At 43.6% G+C, this 25,504-nt stretch overlaps 2 protein-coding genes across 3 annotated transcripts; both read left to right on the top strand.

The window, feature by feature from the left end:
* adam23b (ADAM metallopeptidase domain 23b) lies at nucleotides 1-20,223 on the top strand. 2 transcript variants are annotated; one of them, XM_030111397.1, is made up of 26 exons: nucleotides 1-248; nucleotides 856-1,073; nucleotides 1,439-1,515; nucleotides 4,917-4,980; nucleotides 5,731-5,813; nucleotides 5,962-6,025; nucleotides 7,178-7,250; nucleotides 7,740-7,807; nucleotides 7,956-8,021; nucleotides 8,231-8,299; nucleotides 8,920-9,086; nucleotides 9,239-9,323; nucleotides 9,402-9,489; nucleotides 10,444-10,495; nucleotides 11,416-11,515; nucleotides 11,622-11,693; nucleotides 11,787-11,873; nucleotides 11,959-12,039; nucleotides 12,129-12,179; nucleotides 12,273-12,336; nucleotides 13,922-14,027; nucleotides 14,918-15,037; nucleotides 15,200-15,368; nucleotides 15,491-15,602; nucleotides 16,903-16,993; nucleotides 18,926-20,223. In XM_030111397.1, exons 1-26 carry the CDS (start codon nucleotides 173-175, stop codon nucleotides 18,969-18,971), a joined length of 2,349 nt encoding a protein of 782 aa, XP_029967257.1. In that variant the 5' UTR covers nucleotides 1-172; the 3' UTR covers nucleotides 18,972-20,223. The 2 variants fall into 2 exon arrangements, with proteins under 2 accessions (XP_029967257.1, XP_029967258.1); XM_030111398.1 differs by lacking the exon at nucleotides 16,903-16,993 and adding an exon at nucleotides 15,991-16,081.
* Nucleotides 20,224-21,855: 1,632 nt separating this feature from the next.
* LOC115402702 (protein FAM237A-like) lies at nucleotides 21,856-25,386 on the top strand. The gene is made up of 3 exons (XM_030111226.1): nucleotides 21,856-21,894; nucleotides 23,277-23,643; nucleotides 25,283-25,386. The coding sequence occupies exons 1-3, from the start codon at nucleotides 21,856-21,858 to the stop codon at nucleotides 25,384-25,386; spliced, it is 510 nt and encodes a 169-aa protein (XP_029967086.1).
* The last annotated feature ends 118 nt before the right edge of the window (nucleotides 25,387-25,504 follow it).

The raw sequence follows: 25,504 nt of genomic DNA, 5'->3' as shown, positions 1-25,504 counted from the left end.
CTCCTCCTCCTCCTCCTCTCAGCCGCTACTGCAGCCGCAGAGCCCGGTGCCTCCCGGATCCATGAAGAAAGCCCCCCTGCACGGCACCTCCCCCGCCGCGATGGGCCGCGAGCTAATAACCACCGCGCTGATGTGTTGATACCGAGATATTTCCAGCTCTCAAATATGAATCATGCGTTTGATATCTGTGGCCACTTTGCTCGTCAGCGTCCTCTCGCCCTGGCTCCGTCCATCCGCAGCTTCATACGGTGCGTATCGCCTCCCTGCTCCCCCCGTCACTTTGACCTGGCCACACACACACACACACACACACACCTTTTCACTCCGCGCGTGTGTTTCTCCCAATAACCTCCGTAGAGATGTGCCGTGTGCGCGCACACGGTGCCTCTCCTCTCGGGAATCGGTGCACCTTATGTGCTGCGTCTCCAGCGTGATGGTGCATGAGGTGCAGACCTCCCAGCAGTGTTATTATGATGAGATATGAGAGGCTGCTCTCTGTCATGTGTGACTTGCTGCATGTGAATGGACTGTCATGGGGACTGTGTGTGCTCTCCGTCTCATCTGCAGGAGTCGCCGAGCCCTTTGAATAAAACACATCCGTGCACTGCAGTTTTTACTTTGTTTCTAAGTACGGCTAAACGCATCGGTTCCTATTCAGTATTGTTGACGGTGTGCTACGGTACGAAACCGGCGAAGCCAAACTGTGTGATGAGGAATTGCAGTAATGCAGTGTCCGATCGCCCCAGCGTTATTATCATGTGTGTCATGAATAAAGGATGACAGCTGTGCATGTGTGTGTGTGTGATGCACTGCTCAGATTTCCTCATGTCTGTGTGTGTCGGGATTCCTTCGCAGATTCTCAAGGAGTAGAGGACAAGGTTGAGAGGGACGCAGTGCCAGCCCTGCTGAAGCAACAGGCAACTGCAGCACCTGCTACAGACAACACAACACGCCATGCAGCAGAGCATGTGATCACCTACCCCTCGCGCCTGATCTACTACCTGAACGAGGACTCGGAGAGCACCTACCATGACCTGAACACCCGGACCAGGAACCAAGCCTCGGAGGGCCAGGTGAGCTCGCACCGGGGCGGGACGGACGGGGGAGACTGTTGTGAAAAGTTCATGAGGAATTTCAGCTGTTATAAGTGTGTTTTTTAAGGTTCACAGAGCTCTGCGAACCTTCACAGACACACACATCACTTTGCCAGACATGCTTTATTTTTTTTCCCTGATGAACTGGAATGATGCCAGACACCCGGTGCCAAGAAAGACCTCCTATCCCTAAAGCCAGCGTGCGTCCGTCCTTTGTTTAGATTTACTGTAAGGGATGTCGGAGGTGGACTTGCGAGGGTCTTTGCTCTGTATGCACAGCTTTGATTTCGCTCTCTCTGCAAGCCGCCGTCATCTGCAGTGACTTCCCTCTCCTCCCCTCACAGGCAGTCCATCTCGCCCAAGTCAGCTTCCAGTTGGAAGCGTTCGGCTCCAGATTTGTTCTGGATCTGGCATTGAACAAGTAAGTTCTCTCATCTAACTACAGCAGCTGAAGAAATGGATTTTTTTTGGTTCATCCCAGCTCCTGTGGTTATTAAAGGAAGTTTGTGGATGCTGATTCTATATAGGGATTTGTGATCGCTGTTAGATGTATGTACTTTCCATGCTTTTTTTGCTTCTGGGCTGTTTTTTAGTTTAGAATGAGTCATGGAAACCCGATCCGGTCCTGGAAGGAAAGCTGTAGGAGGCCTATACATTATTTTTTTTGCCGTTTCCCCAAGTCTCTTCACTGCAGAGGAGGCGAGTGCAAAGTTAGTGTCAGAGTAGCACAACAACTGGAGGAAAGTGAAGTTCAATTTCTTGCTTCTATCATAACAAACCGTATTCGCTGTCAAGGTCATGTTGACAGAGAGGAACACCTATTGGTTCCCTGTTAGAGGAGGTTATGTACAGCCTGTCTGAAGATGTCTGCCCCAACAGATCCACACTGACACTCTTCACTCCACATAATATTATGCAAAATATTATGTGGCGCTATGCAGAATATTAATAAGACCATAAAAGGGAAACGGTGATGCGGGTTTCATTTCTTACAGCAGAGCTGTTCGGTTTTGAGTAGATCCGCTTGACGAGAGGTTTACGATGAAGAAAAGGACTGAACGGCGTTGGAATTAAGATATATTTTAGGTGAGGAGTTTCAGGTTTGAAAGCAGGACGTGAGAGAAATGACTACATCGATGATTCCCATCAGCAGCCGACTGCTGTTTGTAAATGATATGTGTTGTGTGTCAGATTAGTGATTAATGCAGCCTCAGTTGCAGATAATGCCAAGGTGTAATTGAATAGGTCAGCATGCTGGCTTTTCAGCACTAAAAGCAATCTGTGTCCGGCCGCCAGGCTGTAGCCCAAGATGATTTTCTTTCTTTCTTTTTTTTTTTTTTTTAGCAGGATGCTTTAGGGACGACTCATGCCTTCAGCTTTAATGAAGCTTTAATAATGTTGCATCAAAAATGAGCAGAGAGACAGTTATTGTGTGGTCTGCAAACACTGTCCTGTTCAGAGCACTCCGGACGCTCAATCATATTGATTTACCCCCGACTTAAAGTAGCCAGTCTACATATGTGAGGGCTTAATGCACAGCGGTATGAGGGCTTAAAACTTGTGATTGGATTTCAGATTGCTTAATGGGATTTACAGCTGGTTTCAGTCAAAAGGCGCCGTCATTTCACATTGAATAGTTATTTTGTTTGACTGATAACCGCAGAGATTTTAGCTTTTTTGAATTTATTTTTATTAGTTTTCAAAGCTTTTATAACACAGAGCATTAAGTGAGCGCCAGTGGTTCCTCTGTTGTCTTTGTATTCATTTCGTTATGATTTTAAGAGTTCAGATTACAGCAGCTATTTGAGGATGAAGTATTTGCTTCACTGTGCAAATCTAGAAATCCGTTGATGCTAATGTTGTTTCAAGATCACTCATGACACCAGGAAGGCCAGAAGTAGAGTCAATATCATCGGCCTTTCTTGAGTCTGCAGGGTTCGTCTGAAATGACACCAGAAGTTTTTGGGTTCTGTGACATTTTGCAGGTGGAGGTTGAAGCGCATACGTGTGTATTTAAGTTAGCATGTGTTGAGAGGCGGGACTACTGATCATCTCATGTCAATTCCAGCCTGACACGGTACATTGTGTCAGAAAAACGCTGCTTTTCACTTTGTTAGACGGTCAGGAATCAACACCACAGCAGCGGAGTGTTCACAGCTCGACAGCGTGACCTTGATTCCCAGCTGTTTGCCGGCAGGTTATCTGTGGGATGCTGTTTTGTGTGTGTGTGTGTGTGTGTATGTGAGGAGTTTGTGTCGTAGCGTAGCTGCGACAGTACTGATCTAAATATAGATAGGTCTGCAACCTGCCAATGGATGCTACTTTATCAGCTCACCTCGGACTGTACCTGGCGTTTGAGATCCACTGATGCTGATGATGATTTAGGCATCGAGCGGAGCTGTTTACCTTCTGGAAAAGGGGCTGAGGTTTATTTCCTCCCTGCTTTGTTTTTGTGAATATTTCAGTGCCGTTGACCTTTCTTCAGGGCATCTCTTCAAACGCTGGGTGTAGCCTGCCTCGTTGCATGAGCACTGTGACGGCGTCGTGTGGTGTTTCAGAGCTGCGCTTGGTCAGGTGCCAGGAATAAGCACCTCCTGCAGTTTTTTGGTCCCCTTCTCTCTGCTTCACCTCTTTCCTCTGCTGCTGCTGCTGCTGCTGTTTGTGCTGCATTGTGGCAGATGGAAAGACTTTCAGGGCAGGACTCCCCTCTTCTTTGTGGTCACCACACACACACAGACTGACGCACACACACACCTCTGGATATTCATGTTCCAGTGCTTCACGCCGCAGTGTTGCTGACCACCTACTTACACACACACACACACACACACACACACACACACACACTCTTACAAACACCAGCACACTGTGGCGTGGCCCACTCTCCTCGCCTTGCCTCATCTGTCAAGCTATAAATAGCCCCTCACTCACAAATCTCTGGGAGATGCCACGACTCTTCTCCCATTATTGTACACTTCCTGCTTGCGTGTCGCTGAGCATCACTCAAAAATGTCACTCCGCTGGTGTCACGAGATAAATCTGTCACTTTCCCCATGTTGGATTTCCTCTTCTTTGTCCTGTGATACCACTGCATGTTCACAAAGAGGTGAATGTTTTTGATTTGCAAGGTTACTCTGGAAAAAAAAAAAGTGCCTTTGTGGCAGAAATCGCAGCCACTTGAAGTCAGCTAACAGATTGAGTGCATGTTATGGTGAGGGACGCTGACTCAGACAGCGGGAACTGCTGGGAGGACCGTTATGTTCAAGGTGAAGCCGCGGCCTAACAATCATTTATCACATTAGGCGTCATTGACAGCTCGCAGTTTCGGTCACTTGGTTTCTCTTCCTTTCATTTGTGTTGTTTCTCAATCAGTGGTGCAATTTTTGAAATTTAGAGAAGAAACAGTCATGTAAAAACTGCAGTTTCAGGAGATTCCTGTAGACTTTATAACGTCCGATGGCCTTTTTTACACCAGTGACCTTTATAACCGTGTCAACCAGCTTAACAAACTCATTGTTTCTGCTGCGTCGTTCAGACTTAGCTCACTGTCCTAATTACATGTATCATCATTTTTCCTGAGGCCTTGCATCATTTAACATCCCCGCCACACGTTTTAGATACCATGAGAGTGTTTATGCAGGCGAACCCAGGCGCAGCGGTGACGAGCGCTCCTGTTTAAACCAAAGCTTTGCTCACCGCTAACCCAAAACCACAGTGTGTGAGTCAGTCACAGCGAGGACAAACAGGCTGTTATGTGTGTGTTTTTATTGTCGCCGCATCGCATCCTTCCACTGTAACTAACCACATTTCTGTTTTCATCAGTGACTTGCTGTCTTCAGATTATGTGGAGATCCACTATGAAGGAGGGAAACCCGTTCTGTCAAAGGTAAAGTTCTTTACTGTTCTTTTGAAAATTCACATATATTGTTGGTAAAATGCACAAAAAGGAGTTCAGGAAGTAGACTGAAATACCAGTACTGAAGTAGGTAGCGTTTTGATTGCTATTTTTAATCAACAATTGACAAATTCCTTCAAGAAGCTGTGGCTGAAAGGAACAAAATGTTCAGGAATAGATGGACAGACTTGCATAAGTAGGTTAAAACCTGCGATCGCGTCATCTTATAGAGCAGAGGTAAAGAGGAGATGGAGAGAGGGGGGGGTGGATGAGAGCCGGCTCCTCCTGATGCTGCTGAATCAGGCAGCAGCGAGCTGGGCTGGGTGTACTGTAGCTGAATCAGCAGGGTTTTGCTCCCCTGCAGCCTCCTGCTGGAGCTCTGGTCACGTGACGTGGGGAGAGAAAGCACTCTGCAGCAGCAGTGCAGGGTGGGATGGGTGAAGCGTGAGAGAGGAAGGGAAAGAAATAAAAAAAAAAAAAAACTGGAGTTGGGTGGGAGGAGGTGTCCTCTGCTCACCCTGGGCCTGACAGCTGAGTCACACATAGTGCCTGTAACCGCCTCATCAAGCCGAGACCCCCGACAGGAGTGCTCTGCAAATAAGCCAAACCAACATCTGTGCCTCAAGCTGTTACAGATTTGAAACTGTGTTAAAATTCAAGCACATGACGGTTAAATAGGGAAGCGGTGCCTTTAATGTGTGACGTCCGGCGCTGCATCGGAGCTGTGCTTTCCCCCCGCAGGGCGGAGAGCACTGCTACTACCACGGCCAGGTGAGGGGGAACGAGAACTCCCACGCGGCCCTATCCACCTGCAACGGGCTGCAGTAAGTGAACAGCAGTGCTGTGTGTGTGTGTGTGTGTATTCCTTGCCATGTTCAGAATATCCGGGGATATACTCATCTCTGCTTCTCAGCTCCTATTGATTCAGTATCGACTGGCTTCTCTCCCTTTTCTTCTCCCTCCGCCTGGCAGCGGGATGTTTGACGATGGAGTCCATGTGTATCTAATTGAGCCCTTACTACAGACTCATTCAATTGTAAGTTATTACTCCTGCAGAAAAGCCAAATATTTACCGCCCAGATCTCCTCAGACGCCTCTGATTCACACATATAGCAGTCACTCCTTCAATTTCCAGTCCTGATCTCTCCTGGTTTTAGAGACGATACAGTGAAGCCTGTCTGACCGAAGTGTTTCTAGCATTAGCCGGTATGTTTAATGTTTCAGTGCAGTGTTTACACGTCTCACTCGTGAGCTTTAATTTTCTGCCAGCGAAAAAACAGTATAATCTCTGCATATTGACAATAACTGTATCAGATCTCCTGCATTTAATTTTTTAAAGTATATTAAACGTCAGTCATCTAACAACAGGCCTCAAAAGGTGGGATCTTTATAATGACATTATGTAAACATTGTTTAAAAAAAATCAGATGCATCAGGACAGAGCAGATGACTATAAACACTTATAATGATGGAACAAATGTGCAAATATGCAAATCAGATTTATGAATCCTACTCACTACTGAGTCACAAATAAGAATACATTAAAAATGTCACTTTCCAAGTATTTTTGTGTCTGGACGACAAAACGGTTTGAAAAACTAATATTTTTGGAAAGATCCTTTTTCACCTTTGTCCTGGAAGAAAGTAAATACTGTTATCACTCAAACTCATAGTCTGACAAACCCAATAGAGAAGAGATAGAATGCTGCATCTTTAACAAAGACCAGCTTCTGTTGTGTTTGGATGTCATCAAAACACATGGAGGTCATATGCATGAACATAATTGCGCTCCCTCTGATCTGTGTGATAGTAACATTGTTTATCATGATGTGAATATTATCCCCAAGAGGTCACGTTGCCTCTTAGTTGTTTTAATGTCATAATTTTAATACTTTCTGGTTGAACATGCACACAGGAACACTCTGCTTCCTCAGCTGCATGAATGTGGCAGAAGTAGCTATATACATAAATAATTCAACGCTTAAATTGAATAAAACATGGTGGGGAGATTCTTCACTGATTGAAACTCATTTCTTACAATTTATCACACTCTGTGATATGAACTGCTTATATATTTGGTGTTATTGCTGTATATTGGTGTTTGGCCTAAATGAAGCACCTTCCTTTGGCCAGCGTCTCTCTCAGATCCTCATCAATCTGCTCACACTTGTTTTGCCTCGCCCTGCAGGATACGGCTGCAAGGCCTCATAAACTAAGGAGGACGGCCTCCCTTCCGTGGAGCCATGATTCAGAGGAAGAGGGTAACGCTTCTATTACTGTCATCTTACGCAACGTTGCCGATCAGCCCTCGGCCTCTGACCGGCGCCGCGCCTCTCCCGCCTGCACGTCAGCTTCAGTCTGCACGCTTTGGCACAGAGCACTTTAACCAGAAGTGGTTAAATGTATTTTACAACTTAACAATTTAGAAAGCGAAACACCCTCCAGTTCCAGGTTATTCCAGTTCATGTCCAGTTGATGACCACCACCTGTAAAACAAATAATTTATTAATATCAGGAGCTACATGAGCTTCATCAGTCGTCCATGCTGCTGTCAAATAGACTCCTTCAAGAGTGAGATCTTTTTGTTGAACACACCTGTGCGTGCATCGTGGGAGAGTTTGGTGTATTACATTCAAAGCAACATTCCTGTCAGTTTAAACATGTGAAATGAGCCAGCCCAGTTATAAATGCACACTAGCCATGCTGAGGTGTCTCTGTTTCCTTGTATTTGTGTGTGTGTGTATTTACAGTGGAGGAGGAGCAGCTCTTCTCAGAGCTGGATGAATTATCCTGGCTGAAGCGCAGGAAAAAGCGAGCAGTAAGTCTCTGATCTCACGTCTCTCCTGAGTAATGCATCGGCCTCGGTTCGCCCAACCTTCATTCATTGTAAAAGACGTAAAAGATGTGTGTGTCGCTCTGCGGATGGCGGGGCGGCGAATGACATGTTGTCTTTTTCTGTGCTGCAGATGCCTCGCAGCGTGTTTGAAGAGATGAAGTATTTGGAAGTCATGATTGTCAGTGACCACAGCATGGTACAAGCTTCCTCTGACAACACCAGACAGCTCTCAATGCTACACACGATCTTATTTTATTCTCATGTCCAGAAATATAAACTCATTCATGTTTCAGACCAACTCTGCTCTCCAACCACAAGAGGGCGCAGTGTAACTTAACTGAGCATCATCAAAGCACTGCAGCCTATTCATCTTCTGTTTGGTGTTTGCTTTCTCTCTTCCTGCAGTATAAACGACACAAGAGCAAGCAGCATACAAGGAATTTTGCCAAGTCAGCAGTGAATATTGTGGATGGTGTGAGTACGATCTTTGTTTATCATTTGGGACCCATCAGATATGTGTTTCTTTTCTCACCATTTCTGAAATTATATACAAACAGCTGAATTTGAAGGGCTGTTATTCAGTAAAACCTGCTTTTATGAGGTCGAGTCGAGGGTTTCCTGACGTTTTGTCTGCTGCTGATTTTCATTTTGTCAGTAATATACCTCATCGATGCTATCTGTCGTTCCCTCGAGCATCACAAGCAAAATGAAATTTGACTTTGGTCAAATCACAATTCTTTCTATTGAAATATCTGCAGAGCTTTTGAATTTCCCTTCGGCCACAGCTGTGCTTTAGTATTTAGGGGTTATCAGCAGCTGCTGGCCTGTGACCATGTTTAATTAATTCCGGGCTGTGTACCTGTTACTCTACAGCCAAGAGGCCTTGAGGCAGCGATTGAATCCAGATTGCTTGCTGTGTGATCTGACCCTGCGCATTAACGCTCCCCTCATTCCTCCCTGCTCCCAGTGTGCTGCATCTCCTCATCCGTCATTCTCAGACAAATCAGATTCAAATTCACGCTTTTTTTCTCCCCCCTCTTCCCCTCCGTCCTCCTTTCTCGCTCCCATTGGCTGCGGCGAATGATTCGTGGTAGATCTTCAAAGAGCACCTGCACACACGCGTGGTGCTGGTTGCCGTGGAGATCTGGACGGACAAGGATCACATCCCCATCAGCGTGAGGCCGCAGGAGATGCTGCGAGATTTCTCCAAGTACCGGCAGCAGAGCATCAAGCACCACGCCGACTCCGTGCAGCTTCTGTCGTGAGTCCTGCCCTCAAAAGAAACTTTACTCTCCCCCCCATCACACAGCATCATTACAGTGTTCTGTTGTTATTTTGATGTTTCTTTGTTTTTTATGAAGCCATTTGATTTACTTCACTTGTTTTCCTCTTTATCTTCAATCGTTTTTGTAGAAATGTGACCTTCCACTACCGCAGGAGCAGCACTGCGTACTTCGGAGGCATGTGCTCTGTGAGCCGTGGCGTCGGGGTCAACGAGGTGAGACGAGCTGTCACACATCCAGCATCACCGTGTGTGAGTGTGTGTCTGAGTAATGTCTGGTCTCTGTCATTATAGTACGGCACCACCGCGTCCATGGCGGGATCTCTGTCTCAGAGCCTGGCGCAGAACCTGGGCATCCAGTGGGACCCGGCATCCAAGAGAAGTATACATGAAACACGCTTTGTTTCCCCACATCCATCCAGATAGATCGATATTGTTGAAGAAAAAAAAAAAAAAAAAAGTAACCTGAAAGCATCTGATCATGCTGAGAAGTTGCTATTTAAATAGCATATTTCCTCTCTTTTTCTTTAAATGTCATTCTTTTGAGTCACTGAAATTCAGTTAATTTGCTCTGTTTACATGTCGGCAGGAAGCGAAAACAAACTGGTTCAAAAATCGGGGTTCTTCACATTGTTTTAGTTTTCCAACAGCTTCTTATTTTCATGCAGAGCGGCATGTCGGTGGAGGTTAAACTTGATTTTTGAGTCTACACCTCTGATTATTTAGTGAGATTAAAATTAGAACTCACAGGGATGGATATACGTAACATCCTACTTCTTACATCTCAGATGTTTTCTCTGGCTCTTTGTCTGGTTATCACAGAACTTATCAGCCTTTCTATCTGAGGCACCAGGAGTGACAGTTGGACAGATGCACTCATTGTCTTGGAAAAAAGGTGTCTAAAAATAGATTGCCTCCAGTCCGACTCCAATAGAATTTATGCCACAAGACTCACGATTACTGTGGTTAATGAGGCAGAATCGTCACACAGCTGCCAGGTTACAAACTGCAAGCTCCAAAAAAAAAAAAAAAAAAATGCCAACCATCAGCAAAAATCTTTTTATGGTCCCAAATCTGCCCGAGCGTGAGTGTGTCAGTGAAAAATAGAGAGGAAATTCTTCTTTATTCAGCAGAAAGCTTCGGGGATCAGGTGCTAAATCCAGCGGTTAACGCTGCTTCTCTATAATGACAAACTGGAAATAGAACCACATTTTGTGAAGATGCTTCTCAGTTTTCAATTTATTTCAAAAACGCGTGTGTGTGTGTGTGTGTCATCGCTCCATCTCTTCTCTTTCTGTTTTTTTCTTTTTTTTTTTGTTTTGTTTTGTTTCTGCAGAGGAGTGTGGATGTGCAAGCCTGTGGGCTGGATGCATCATGGAGGACAATGGGTAATAAACACCGCTCAGACAAATGTCAGTGTGACTGCAAAAATGTCCAAACAAGTGATTATACTCACTTGTTAAAAGTATAGTCATTCTTTAGTTATACTATAGTGATTTTCCAAAAGGTTGTTATTGAGGACTGTCATAAAAAAATATGATGTTGTCTTTGTTTTCATTGTTTTCTTTATTCATGGTTAAAATCTGATGATCTCTTTGTTTTAATGGTTTTTGTTGTTGAATCTCGCACCTTTAATGATAGAAAAGATAGTTGTGTTTTTTTTAGTTTAATTAACTGCTGAGGGATTGATTTCAAGTTTTTTACAAAGATTAAGAAAAGATTCAAATCCAGACATTGAAATATGCACATGAAATAAGAAAATAGATGTAATTTTAGTACAAAAAAGAAAACACATCTCACATGCATGTTAAAGCTCAGGATGAGGCATGTAAAGCACAATTGTATGTATTGAATGTATCCATTCATTTAGCTCTTCTATTCTGTTCTCAGCCTGGTTTAGGGCCTTTATGCAGAGCAGATTGTGCTGCAGGCCTCCCCTTGGGGGCGCCAGAGAGCTGCAGTGGGGGATGTAGCAGCAGGAAAAAAAAATCTGGGTTTCAGGGCAATGCAGTCTCCTAACAGGAATGTCTTCTTGAGCAGAAATAATGATTAAAAAAAAAGACAATTTCTTACAAATGTTGCTTCTAACTAGCAGAAGACTTGTATTGGTTATAAATCAAAGAGCTGATGATAATGATATCTATCTAACAGTGAGTTAACAAAGCATGTTGGGGAGGTATCCGTTCTTTTTTTAGAAGATGCCACAGGTTTACGCTGGTTTTATCATAAAGATAAAGTTCAGCAGATATCAGGACATTTAACACTGATGTAACTGTAACTGATGTCTCCTATTCTTCCCCTTTTTCAGGGTCCAACACCCGCAGAGATTCTCCAAATGCAGCATCACAGATTACAAGGAGTTCCTGTTGAAAGGCGGCGGCTCGTGTCTGTTCAACAGGCCCACCAAGGTCTCACACACACACTCACACACACACACACACACACACACATAAACAAACACACACAGCTCTGATCTCGGGCTGGCCTCACGTCGTCTTGCTCTCCTCCCGGCAGCTGTTCAATGAGGCGGAGTGTGGGAATGGATTCGTTGAGGTGGGAGAGGAGTGCGACTGCGGAGCCAGAGCGGCAAGTTCCCGTCCGTCACGTCTGCTTGCTGCCAGCCGTCTGTTCAGCTGTTTGAAGCCTCCGCTCTCCCCTCTTCCCTTCCCTTTTCTTCAGGACTGCTACAAGGAGTGCTGCAAGAAGTGCTCCCTGGCCAACGGGGCGCACTGCAGCGACGGGCCGTGCTGCAATAACACATGTCTGGTAAGAGTGTGGCGTCCGGATGACGCTCCGCCATCACCTCAGGATGTGTGAAAAGCAACATGCCGTCTCTGGTTTCTCTCTCCAGTTCTATCCTCGAGGTTACAGCTGCCGCTACGCCGTGAACGACTGTGACATCTCGGAGACCTGCTCCGGGGACTCTGGACAGGTGTCTCTTAATGTCTGAGTTTGAGTCTTTGCATGGCTGAGATGAAGTGGCTGGTTTTTGGAAGACGTGTCCTTGTTGTGACTTTGCAGTGCCCTCCCAACCTCCACAAGCAGGACGGTTACTACTGTCAGGTCAACAAGGTGGGAAACAACGATCCTCATTTGGTTCAGATCAGAAAACACTCGTGCAGAGTGGCATCCAGTCACTGTGTGTCTTTCTGTTTTATTTTGAAGGGCCGCTGCTACAGTGGAGAGTGCAAAACCAGAGAGAACCAGTGCAAATACATCTGGGGGTCGAGTAAGATTCGGTCTTTTCATTCACATCGGTCGTGGAGTGTTGGAGAGCTGGGATTTATTAGTAAAGAAATGTGTATTTTCAGGAGAAACCATGACAACAAGGAAATAGGTGGAGAGTTAAATTAATAATTTGATCAAACACACAGTGTTTGAAGTGAATGTAATGTAAAGGTCATAAAAATTTAAAGACGGCGACTGTTTCCAGCTGCTATAAAACACACCACATGTTTTGGCAACAATGTACAGTATGTTAACATGAAAATACTAGAGATTCAATCAAAAATGACTACTGTAACAACCAGTAATGTGATTATGGCCAGTAGCGTAAAATGTACCATTAATATAATATTTTAGCCTCTTTTTTTCAGCCTTTTAATTTTTTATTTTAATATCATTTCCAGCATTGTACATGAATACAAAATAGTAAATTATACACTTGTATAGCGCTTTTTACCCTGCATGACAGAGCCCAAAGCGCTTCACACTGCAATATCACATCAACCCATTCACACCATACTCGGTGGTGGTAAGCTACTATTGTAGCCACAGCTGCCCTGGGGCAGACTGACGGAAGCGAGGCTGCCAATCTGCGCCATCGGCCCCTCCGACCACCACCAACCATTCACTCTCACAACTTTCATACTAGGCAAGGTGGTGAAGTGTCTTGCCCAAGGACACAACGCCAGTTTTACGCCTGCGGGAGCGGGGATCGAACCGCCAACCTTCCGGTTATAAGATGACCCGCTCTACCAACTGAGCTACTGGTATCATGAAGCAGAATAATGCGCAGAATACAGTGGATGAATAAAACTCTATATATTCACACATTTCTTCAGTCTTCATAACAATCCCATTTTCCCCAGTATTCCTCTCCTTTCTCTTTTTGAAATCTCCTTCTTGCTCCTGATGTGTTTAAGCAGCTCCATAGTGGATCCCGCAGTAGCCAACATTTTGTTATTGCTTTATTACTCTCAACCATAATGTATGAGTCATATTTTCCAATCTACCTTGAGAGAATAAAAAAATCCAGTGCTATATATAGACAGCGTTTCTGATATTATTTTTTTTCCACTTTTTTCCTGTTTTTTTAATTTGGAAAATTCCAAAATGTATGAAGGAACTGAATCAGAATCTTCCAGCCATAGTAAAGAACTCAATGATTTATTTTTTTCAAGTTGTAGCCATACCTTGTCTGAATAATTTTGTACTTTTTCAGTGTAATAAGATTTTGAATCCATCATTATGACTTTTTCAACAATGTAATAGGTTACAAGCACTGAAAATATATTTTCAAAATGTAATTCCTGTATAAATAGAGCCGCATTTCTTGGAAATAAAAGCTTTTTTTTGCAAGTTTTGCGCAGTTTGCTGAAAAATTAGGTTAGTGGATCATTTTCATTTGTTGTTGAAGTTGGAAGGCTGACCTGATTACTTTAGAATTGTTTGAATCAGCTTCAGTGAAGAAATGAACTTTTGACAGAAATAATTTGGCAGGGATTAGGATATAAATATAAAATCTATATGGCACCCTGAGAGAGCTTTGTGCTGAACTCCTTTACAGTTCATCCCTTCATCTTGTGTTTCAGAGGCTGGAGGATCAGAGAAGTTCTGCTACGAGAAGCTGAACACAGAAGGCACGGAGAAGGGCAACTGTGGGAAGGATGGAGACAAATGGGTCCAGTGTAGTAAACAGTGAGTCCCAGCTGAACATGTTATCAGAAACTAAATTAACATTTCCTCTGTATTTGAAAGTCTTTCTCCTGTCTACAAAGCTGTTTTCAGTATATGCTGAATGGCCGACTGGTATCAGAAACCACCTCTACTCACACGTTACTTGACATTCAGCGTCTCCTCAATTAGAGATCAGCCAGCTGTGGAAAGTGTAAACGGTGTAAAGTGGCTTAAAGTTTTTTGTCGAGCTCTTTCTCACCCGTGACGCTCCAGACAGGTCGGTCAAACTAATGTGATTAATCCCTTTTCTCCTGACATGAGAATCTGCTATGACCTGCAGAAGCGAGCACGTCTAATAGAACAGAACAGAAATAGAGAAACTACACACTGCCCTCCAGTCTTCGCTCATTTTTTTCCATTGACTTATTCTCACCAGACACATCATAGATACCCAGAGCAAATACTGAACGTGTTTAGTCTGTTATTGGCGATGTTATGTAACTGTTTACTAGAAGGGACCTACTTCCGTGTGCAAATTGAGATTCATAACTCTCAAGAGAATGGAATGTCAGTGAAGTGTCAGGTGGAAGCCTGAATGAATCAGCTGTTTGCTCAGTCGTTTCCCGTAATGCCCTTTGCCCTGATGTAGAGATAGACCGTCTCTTCAGGAAAAGGCTGCTTTCGGCCTCCCTCCTGTGAGGCTGGTGTTTGTATGATTGTGTGAAACAGAAACTGGTCAATAGGTCAGTATTGATTCCCAGTTTTTATAGCACCATTTAGAACGTGTCAGTGTTATGAAAACAAGGATGAAGATCAACCCAAGAAATTTATATTTTGACCCTGGAGAAACCTTTTTCAGTCAAAAATATATCTGCACATGTTTTGATTTTTTTTTTTCTCAACTTCCACAGTGACGTGTTCTGTGGTTACCTTCTCTGCACCAACATCGGGCGTGTCCCGCGCATCGGAACCATGAAGGGAGACGTCACGCCCACCTCCTTCAATCACCAGGGCAACGTGATACAGTGCACGTAAACAAGCTTGATTTATTACGACAGCTGCTCTGTTTCCGGAGACTGATCTCCTCTGGTGGCTTTAACCCCGTTAAGCCCCGTCTCTCCTCACTTCTCCTGTGATCATCTCTCTCTCTCGCTCTCTCTCTCTCTCTCTCTCTCTCTCTCTCTCTCTCTCAGTGGTGCCCATGTCCTTTTGGATGATGACACTGATTTAGGCTACGTGGAGGACGGGACCCCCTGCGGGCCGTCAATGATGTGCCTTGACCGGAAGTGTCTGCCCATCCAGTTGCTCAACATGAGCACCTGCCCCAGCGGACCTAACGGACAGGTGTGCTCTGCCCACGGGGTGAGTCCCACTGCTTCCTCATCACTCTCACTGATAAATATTCTCTACGATGCCATTTTGGTTTGTCATCCATGAGGCTCTCGCATCCCCCTCATAGTTACATCTCCATCTGACTCTTACAGGTGTGCAACAATGAAGCCACGTGCACCTGTGACTCCACCTGGGCAGGGACAGACTGTAGCATGCCTGACCCGCCTAAAGAGCCTGAGGCAGCTCAGGAAGAGGAACCCAAGGGTCGGTTTCCACCTTATCCACCTCCGTCCCCTCAAAGAATGAATAACACACGTGTTTATATATATGCGCCCGTTGAATTTAGTCGAAAATCGTGACCGTGTTCGTACTGTAGACGCTGTTCGGCAGTATTAAAATGCGAATTTCACAGGTGTACCGGAGTCGTACAGACCTCCGATGTATAAAGCAGGTGGAAGGAGAATTTAAAAGCAGTGTTGCATTTGTGCTGTTCAACTGATGCTTTGACCACAGGTGGATGGGGAGGGGCTTAAAGGGGGTCGGGGGCAGCGTCATGGAGGGAACCGTGTCTCTTCATCCATGACTCTGAAGCAGAAGTCTGCTCTTTGTTTTTTAACAGGGTGGTAATAATGCTCCTTTTCCCTCTACACAGTGAGCGTGGCCACTAACAGGCTGATAGGGGCAGTAGCAGGGACCATTCTGGCCCTGGGGGTGATTTTTGGAGGCACAGGGTGGGGAATAGAGTAAGCATCTTTAACCCTTTCACAGCTCTTTCTTTCATAGTGGTGCCTCAGTGTGCGGGCGGTCTCGTGAGCCGGCCTGAGCCCGTGTGTGCGTCCCGGTGGCTTTGTGTTTTCCTGTGTGTTGGTGATGACCATATAATTGTCATGTGATTGGATGTTTTCGGTGTCGTGTGATTGATTGATGGATTTCCCCTCCTTCTCCTCCTCCTCCTCCTCCTTCTTCCCCCGGTGTTCCCCATTATGACAAACCACTTTCTTCATCCTACCTCTTCCTCCTCTTGTTCCTTTTCTTCCTCTTATTCTTAGTCGTTATGTGGTTGCTCCTGTGATCCTCTCCTTTCTGGGGCATGTGGGGGCATTTAGATGAAATCAGCAGCACTGAGAAGTGTCCGGTTAGCGACCCGGCTTGTCAGTCAGTGGTAGGCTGTGTGGTGACTGGGACCCCCCCAAAAAAAACATTCTGTACTGTTCGTACTGCAGGTCACATATACACACCGCCTTTCACAGTGATGGATACCCAGGGTCTAGTCTTCTGCACAACCTTAACCGACAAACCACTGATATTCATCACCTCAAATGATAAGAGATAAATGTAAAATTCCTCCAGGGCATTTTGCTTGATTACCTTCACATCACGCTACACACTAAAGGGGGCTGAAAAGCATGCAAGATACATTCTCAGACTCAACCATTTTACTGTAATAGTGTACTTATGGTATGTTTTCTGTTCCATGTGAAATCATCGTTGTATATAGCTACATGTTACTGATCCAGTAAGTGAGTGTAGAAACTCATGTGTTTTTCCCCATAACCCTTTACAGGTCCTAGTGCCACCAATCTAATAATAGGCTCCATCGCCGGAGCCATCCTTGTGGCTGCCATAGTGCTGGGGGGGACTGGATGGGGCTTTAAGTAAGCAACACGCCGCATGCCTCTCCTGCTGAAACTCTTAGCATCCCTGCTGCTTCTAGACACCAGGGTTTGAGCTCCTGCTGCAGAATATAGACCCCAGGGTGGACAGAAAACCAGCATAAAAACCATCATAGATGTTAAACATTAACAGTGAAATGATTTCCAGGTGGTCTCATAGAGGCAGATGATGCTCAAGAGTAAATATATGAATACACATGTAGCTGTCTGTGTGTGTTGGGAGACGCTGGGGGTGTCTGTGCATCTGTAGCAGAAACTCAGACTGATTGGATCGGCAGAGCTTGACATGCATGCTCAGCGAAGAGAACAACAGAGAGTCTCAGAACAGAGGGTGAAGAATTACAGCTAAATAGTTTTTTTCTAAAACAAAACGACTTGTAATTTTACACAATCATTTTCCCCTCTGAAATTCAAACGTAGCTCAAATGACGTCTCTGTGTAGAAAATGTACTTTATTGTACGGCGTTAATGGTAGATCCGCCACTGATTAGCCTGCTGTCTTGAGCAACAGGGGTGTTACACATCTTACTTTAAAGCAGACCGAAGGGCCAAATGAGATATTTAATCCTGCAGCCACCAAAGCATGCCAAATAGCAAAGCATCATGGATCTCACCACCGAAGCAAAAAAAAAAAAAAAAGATTGAAGAAAAACAAAAACGCTTAATAAAGAGTAAAAGGTTTCTGCATGCTGACGTCTTGATTTAGAGAAGTTCAGTTCATTGCACAAAGGCTGAGTCCAACCTAAGAGTGATTTGGTCCAGGGTTTGTCGTGCTCTCATCACCTCCATGATCTTTTTCTCAATCCACTGCTGTTTGAGGCTGAGACTTTAAATGGAGCGTGGTGAGAGCGATAGAGAGAGAGAGAGAGAGAGAGCGAGAGAGAGAGAGACAGAGAGAAGCCAGGACCTTTTTGTTGCCTCCAGCCTTTGTGCCATGGCTGGCCACACCCGCCTGGATGGCCAGGCTCCGCCCTAGAGCAGAGCAGGACTCTCGGACCCGCCCACACCAGCTGCCATTGCTGCCTGCTTCACAGACCTGGTACAGACACGGCGCATTGCACTGCATGAACCACGCACAGCAATAGTGCCACCTTCAACTGGCGGACTATTGGAAAAGGTGCATGAGAGAGTGATAGAAGCCCCACAGCAAGCCACAGTACGGGGAGGTTATGCATCACTCCTGTTGTCATTACTCGTTGTTGTCCCACTGTTGTGGTTGGTAGTAGTTATTGTTGCTCCTGCTGCTGCTGCTGCTGCTGCTGCTGCTGCTGCTGCTGTGGATGTTGTTTAAGTGGTTGTCCTCTCTTTCCCTCCTCCAGAATATAGTTTTTTTGTTAGCTCTTTCCTCACAGACAGTTATGTTTTGAGTGGAACTAATGTCTTTCCCATCAAAACTGGTAATGAAACATGTCTCCTACACTTCACCTTGTTAACCGATGTTGCACGAACAAGCCAATCAGCGCTTGTCTGCAGGAAGGCAGCAGAAGTTCTTTATATTCATGAGCCTTTGAAGTTAACTTGATTCGAAGCGGATCCCTGGGAACTCAGAGCGAACATGCTCAAGCGGTTGGTTCCTAAATGAAAATGACCTTTTTACATGTTTTGTGCATCATAGTGAATGGAAACCTGAAGGCTCGTGGCTATAAATAACTCAGTGTCTTTGCAGACAAGGCTGATGCAACCAAGATGGACCAGCCTCTCCTCACTTTGATTTCTTCAGCTTTTTTCCCCCCCATAGTCCTAAAAAAGATTTTCATTTCCATTTGGCTCCATTCAATGGAAAAGAGAACACTTTAGGTCACGTTCTCCCTGTAAACTGAAGAGATGAGTGCGGTTGCTTGTCCAGGTTGCATTATCTGTATTTCAGACATTATTCAAACGGACACTGACCCCTGTTTCTTGTCTTCTCGTAAGAAATGTGAAGAAGCGGCGATACGACCCCAACGCCACAGCCATTTAACCCAAGGAGAGATGGCAATCAGAGGCAGGACCCCTCCAAGGCTTCCGTAGATGGCTACCTGACAACTGGACTGCACTTACTGCTGCTGATCTTTGGCATTAGTTTTACTTGAAAAAGACATAGTGGACATTTTAACAAATTCCCATCATAGTGACATTATAAACGCAGCCTTCTCGACTTCATCTCACCCATGTAACGACCACTCCCGACCCTCCGACCTGATCTGCGGAGTGACGGAGCCCCTCTTCCATCCTCCAGTGCCAGTGCACAGGCGTCCAGGCAGAAACCACACCACTCTCTCACCTGGCATGATTAATCCACACAAAGCGTGCTGCTTGCTGGCGTCCTGGCATGAAGGGCCCTCTCTGCAGGGCTCGCATGGCTACCAAAGCTACAAATATAACGCAAAAAAAAAAAAAAAACAAAAACAACAAAAAAAGAAACATACTGACAGAAAAAAAATAAAGGATTTATCCAGTGCAGGAGAAAACCTGGTTAAAAACCAAGCCCAGTGGAAAGCTGGTTAAAGCTTCAATATTCAATGTTTAGGTGCTGCAGAAGATAATGAGGCTGCATGTGGGGGACCCTGAAGGGCCGTGTGGACCTCAGAACAAACACACACACACACAGACACACACAAAACACACAAAACTGTACATAAATAAGAACTTCAGGTTTGGGATAAACGGCATCCTCGACAACGACTCCAGTTGCTTTTATTTATATATTAATTTTTTTTTATCTTAGTATATTGCATAGCAGGTGTTTTTGGCAACGTTATAATAAGAAACATTAATAACTGCAGTTATAATTTGGGCCGTGATTGAAGCACGTCGGTCCTAGAGAGGCTCGGACGTTAGATGCCCCCCCCCCCCCCCCACCCCCCCACCCCCTCCCACCTGAAGTATCTTCAACAGAGACTCAAAAGCCAAAGAACCAATCACCTGAACATATGGATGTTGTTGCACGCAGAGCACTTTCCCCCCTCTGTCTGCGGCCAGTGGTGCCTCTTGTGCTGCTGAGGACATGGAGGTCTGTCCGTGCAGACTCTCACCTGTCCAGCCAGGTCTCACCTGACCGTCCTCATTAACACCCACTATACTGGCTTAGCCTGTTGCTCTCATAAACTCTTAATAGAAAGCAATTTCAGCTCTCCTGGTAACGCTGCATGCAATCACTATAGTGGGCTTAAAATTCTATATGGGAGTCCCCAAAATCCGCAAAAAAAAAAAAAACAAAAAACAAAAAAAAATGCTACAAAAGATAGGTGCATGTCAACAACAAAAAACATTTAACTTTTATTTACTATGCAAAGAGAGATATTGCACAAAAAGTATGGGTAATAGTGATATCAATGTAGACATGGAATTACAAAAACCTCTGCTAATGAGCTAATCTTTTTGTATTTGGCCACTTCCTCGTCTCCTTTCATTTCGCTTCGACATACTCAGACCGTGGATGGATACATGAATTAAAAAAGAAGAAGAAGAAGTAAAAACAACAACAACAGGAGCACAGAATTACTATTTACAATAAACGTGAGACAGCTCCCTTTTACATTTGTGGAACTGAAAACCATTTTTGTGTGTTTTTTCATCCAGTCTCATATTTTTAATCACACATACACAGACACAAAGACACACACACACACACACACACACACACACACACACACACACACACTCTCTCTCTCTCTGTATGGTGCCTGTACATACTGAGGCCTGAACAGTTTCCTTGTACAGGGCTATCATTCCCAGTCCAGCTGGCGGTTGGTGTGTTCCAGGTGCTGCCGCAGCACTGGCATCGTTGTAATCCTCCATGTAACTCATCGTCTGGTGTCAATCTCTCACTGCATCATGTACAGTTGGACCGATTAATAAACTACTGACAAATTTTACCAAGACCTCCTGGAGTTTTTCTCTGCTGATTTCATACTGTTTGTTACTCCTTTGTATTGTGAGGCTGAAATGTTCTCAGCTGACTGAGGAGGGAGAATAAAGCAACGTTGATACTGATCACATCAAACTGGTTTCACGATAGAAAAGCAAAATCTAAAATAAAACTTAAAGTAAATTCTGCTTTTGCTTGCAAGACAAAATCTGATTATCAAACGCGCAAGAACCGTTAATTTCCATCAAGGACAAAAAAAAATAAAGCAACAGTGTACGAGAAGCTCAACAGCCAAAAACCCATCAGGAGAGTGAGTCACCAGATTAAGGATCCAGCATGCCTCCGGAAGGCTTGTCACTGGCAGGTCGGTAAAATGAGTACACAGAAAATAGGCCAGTACGCAGACGTACAAACAGAAAGTCCAAGAGCTGGTCGAAGGAAGGACTTAGATCCAATCTGGGACTAAGTTACTCATTTAACAAATGTCAATATTGAATGATAAAGAATGATTCGAAACGAAGAAAACAGACAGGTTCAGACGAGCACTGTAATAAGGGCAGAAAGCACAAGTGTTTTTGTTGAATGTCTCATTGGACCAACAACCAAAACCAAAACCAACCAGTTCCCACATGATGTTTGAGTTTTTAGCTGAACTGAACGACTCCACAGTTGACCTGCTGACCCTGAACCTGGCCTGAGCAGGAATCACTGATCTGTGTGACGATGCCGCACAGCAGACATGTTTTTCCTTCACATAATTTATTTTTTATCATTGTTATTAATAATAATAGCAATTCATACTTTACTGCCTCCTTTCCTGTGTAGGAGCATTCTAACATCACATTTGCAGTTTCGGTGCATATTTGAAATTGGTATTTATTCAGAACTTATAATTTATCCCCGACAGCGGAAACTGTGTAACATCCTCTTCTTTGCATCATCGAAAACATGAATGAATGGTGCGGAAAAAAACCCATCCCTGGTACATTAAGAGATGGCCTCACACTGTGAAAGTAATTACATGTGGGATCAGGTATGTATGTGGCATTTCAGTAAAAGCACAGGAATGGAACTTGCTCATTGTTCTCTGAAGCGTCGTTCCTCACCGAGTTTCTTCCTCCAGACGGCAGAACCATCCCGCTTCTGAGGCCACAGTCTGCCCATTGTTTGCTGCTGGCTTTGTATTTCCAGCTGTAAGATTTGAGGGGAATAGCGCAGTGTAACTAAATGAAGATTTGAAGTAATTATAATTGGAATAATGTGTTTTAGATATGTTATTGAAATTAGAATAAGCTGCTCTTAGTTTATGCTTTTCCACACACCCACTGAGCATAAAGGCAATTTATCTGTTGTGATTTAAAAATAAAGGCTTTATTGAGCAATAATTATGGAGCATTTGCTAATTAACAAAAATTATTACATAAACAATGCTTAGAAAGAGGAACAACAATTGATCTGAAATCTGCCTATTTGCTGCAAGTCCAAGGATTTCATCTTGTTTATGAAATACAATTATTGGTTTGAATAAACTGCTGAGACTAAAAAAAATATGAGAAACTAACAACTTTTTCTGAGACCACTAATAAATCATTTCCCTGAACCTGTTTGAGGTGTAGTGTAGTCAAGGAAATATACTTAATATTTAAGAGTTTTTTTCCTACTTTTCATAAAGGTCATTACAATGTAAGTCCACTTAAGAGACTTTTCTCAATTTTTAATGCAGCATTTCAGTTTTTACTCTATAATTTTTTTGTGCTGGGCATGAGTAACATTTCAGTCAATGGTTGCACAACATTGGCCAGTACAAACAATATATTATTTTCCCAACAAGTAGATAGATAGATAGATAGATAGATAGATAGATAGATAGATAGATAGATTGATTGATTGATTGATTGATTGATTGATTGATTGATTGATTGATTGATTGATTGATAGCAACAGTAACAATTAATTTGGAATAGCTTAGCAGGAAAATAATGTTCCACCAAAGATATTTAAAGTGTAATAAATTGTTGACTGAGGTTAAAATAGTGATGCAGGGTTCCAGCTCACTGCATTTTATTTTTTGAGGTCTCTAATGAACGTGAAAGCCAGTAGAAAACCCCGCTGGCTTTGACGTCAGCTGACATCCCTCAGACATTATTTACCATCCTCTCTTAAACACAATAACTCAGGAGTCGGTCCAGCTTCAGTGGTAAGTGCAACAATTTCATTGATTCATTTAATCTAAAAACTATCTTTCCGTTTTATTTGTGTCATTTATTCTAAAGTCCATATTGCTGGAAGAGAAGTTGTTGGATTTATTGTGGACAATACTCATGCGTAAATGCGTAATTGTAGTATTTATTTATCATAGAAGAAATATAAAATAGGTATAAGGTGTGTGAGCTGATGTGTGTGGATCCTCTGCAGATGGTCCCGGTCCACACCAGCAGAGCCGCGGCCACCGTGCTCGTGCTGAGCTGCCTGTGCGCGGCGCCGCTGCGGGGCCAGAGGCCGGGCCAGGTGGACCCGCTGACGGCGCACAGGGCCAACCCGCAGTGCTGGGACTCGTCCTCGGCCCTGCTGCTGGAGATGCGCTCCCCGCGGATCGCCGACACGGTGGCCGCCTTCTGGGACATGATGGGGACGCTCAGGTCGTCCGACAACAGCAAGCACACGGAGCTGTTCTGGGACCTGGCCCGGGTCTTCTGGGACCTCTACGTGGACTGCGTCATGTCCAGGAGCCACGGCCTGGGGCGCAGGCACACCACCGCCGTGCACTCCCTCTTCACCGACAGTAAGCATGTCAAAGTTCCCTGAACTGTTGTCACGTTAGTTTTGTAAGAGCGTGTGAGTGGTTTGGATTAATTTTAAATGTACTGAACATTTATTTCTAAAAGAGTCCTAATCCATGGAGAAATAGAGATTTTAATAAAAGGTAAAAGTACAAGCTTGAGTCAAACAAAGAGTTACAAAAATATTTAAGAATAACACGGCTTTAAAAAAAGAAAAAAGTGGTGTGTTTGAATTTAGATGCAATATTAATATACTTCTCTGGAATAATCGATTTTTTGCTAAATTAATAATTTGATTGTTATTACCTCATAAGATAATACATTTGAAAATTCACACAAGGCCATTAAAGAAGTAAGAAGTGGTATAAGAACAATAAAAATGTGAAACTTTCTGGGACATTCTTTTACACACTGCACTTTTCAATGATGATATTTCTGTCTGAAAGTCAGTGTAAAACGTCTTAAGTCCCACTTATACATAATAGAATTAATTGAAATTTATCACACTGAGCATAAACATGCATTTTAATTATTTCTTTTATAAAGTCACCAACTTTGATACATTTCCTTACAGATTTGATTCAAACATTGGCTTAATACTGTTGAGTAGTACTGCTGCTTACTATTAGACTCGTATGACTTACAAAAATTGTAGATGTTAAACACTGGGGTTTGAATCGGAGGTCTTACACGAGTTTTATACTAGTATATTCTCATGATAAATTCATGAATCAGGTACACTAACTGGGAAAAAGTCATGCTTCACCAATGGGGTTGACCACAACAACAGCAACTCAATCTTTAGCAGAACTTTAATTTTTTTCCAGTTTTGAATTTTGAGAAAAGAAAAATGTTAATTGTTTAGCTCACTTGTTTTAACTGAAAACACTATACAAGACCAAACTGACAGAGCATGAAAATTCCAGAGATGGATGAGAGGTGATGAAGGCAGGTGTTTTGTGCCTGGATGCTGCTGTTCTGAATCTGTTGTTGCTCCTCATGTGTTTGTTGAGTCGTGTGTATTCAGAGAAACTTGTTCAGAGTATAATGACCCACTGAATGAAGCTTTCTAATCACACTTATTGTATAAACAAGAGACTAACAATGATACAGATATTGAAATTAACACCTGAACATTTCTGAATCCAACCACAACATTGATATTTACCATTAATATTATATTTTAGGACTCTGTTCTTAAAGAACGTGTACATTTCATTGCAATGTTATCATAATGTCATAGCAACATTTTAAGAATTAGAAAAATTTAACCCACTCATATGCTGTACGTTTTAACATGTTATTTAGAGGCTTTAAGAATCTACAAAACCTCTCCAAATCTGTTGTGTCAGTGCTGCACAGCTTTTCCATATGTTGACTTCCTGCTATTGCATTGTGACTGGAATTTTTTGAAAAGTCATGATTAAAAACATATAAGGAGAGTAAAAGTAATATTAAAAAAACACATATAGAACCAAATTTACTGTAGTTATTATCTAGACTATTGAGAGAAAAGTCTAACATATATGAGAGATATAAAAATTTCATAAGATTTCACTGACTCGCCCCTGAGTTTCTGTTTCTCTGTGCCAGGTGCAGCATCATGTTCATCCTTTCTGTCCGTTTCTTTCTCCTTTCTAGAATCCTTCAGATTCAACAGCTCAGGAGCAAACTCTAGAGCCTGGCTCAGAGTCAGAGTGAGACGCAGAGGACACATCAAGACCCGCAAGACCAAACCCAAATGAAGATGAGCCACCACTGAATATATTAAAGGAATTTGTAACAACATTTTCTTGCGCTCTAAAAATACCTTTATTTTACTGTGACATTTTGTATTCAGACTATTTGAACTTTAAAAGTACT

This window comes from Salarias fasciatus, chromosome 16, assembly GCF_902148845.1.
Source record: "Salarias fasciatus chromosome 16, fSalaFa1.1, whole genome shotgun sequence".
NCBI classification, from domain to species: Eukaryota; Metazoa; Chordata; class Actinopteri; order Blenniiformes; family Blenniidae; genus Salarias; species Salarias fasciatus.
The sequence above is the reverse complement of the archived record's forward strand: the minus strand, read 5'-3'. Positions and strand labels throughout refer to the sequence as shown.

Coding starts and splice junctions, on each gene's coding strand:
- LOC115402702 (XM_030111226.1), top strand. CDS start 21,856: ATGGCCTCACACTGTGAAAGTAATTACATGTGGGATCAG. Junction 21,895..23,276: donor GTAATTACATGTGGGATCAG/GTATGTATGTGG, acceptor GATCCTCTGCAG/ATGGTCCCGGTCCACACCAG. Junction 23,644..25,282: donor GCACTCCCTCTTCACCGACA/GTAAGCATGTCA, acceptor TCTCCTTTCTAG/AATCCTTCAGATTCAACAGC.
- adam23b (XM_030111397.1), top strand. CDS start 173: ATGCGTTTGATATCTGTGGCCACTTTGCTCGTCAGCGTCCTCTCGCCC. Junction 7,808..7,955: donor AGCGCAGGAAAAAGCGAGCA/GTAAGTCTCTGA, acceptor TCTGTGCTGCAG/ATGCCTCGCAGCGTGTTTGA. Junction 10,496..11,415: donor TGCATCATGGAGGACAATGG/GTAATAAACACC, acceptor CCCCTTTTTCAG/GGTCCAACACCCGCAGAGAT.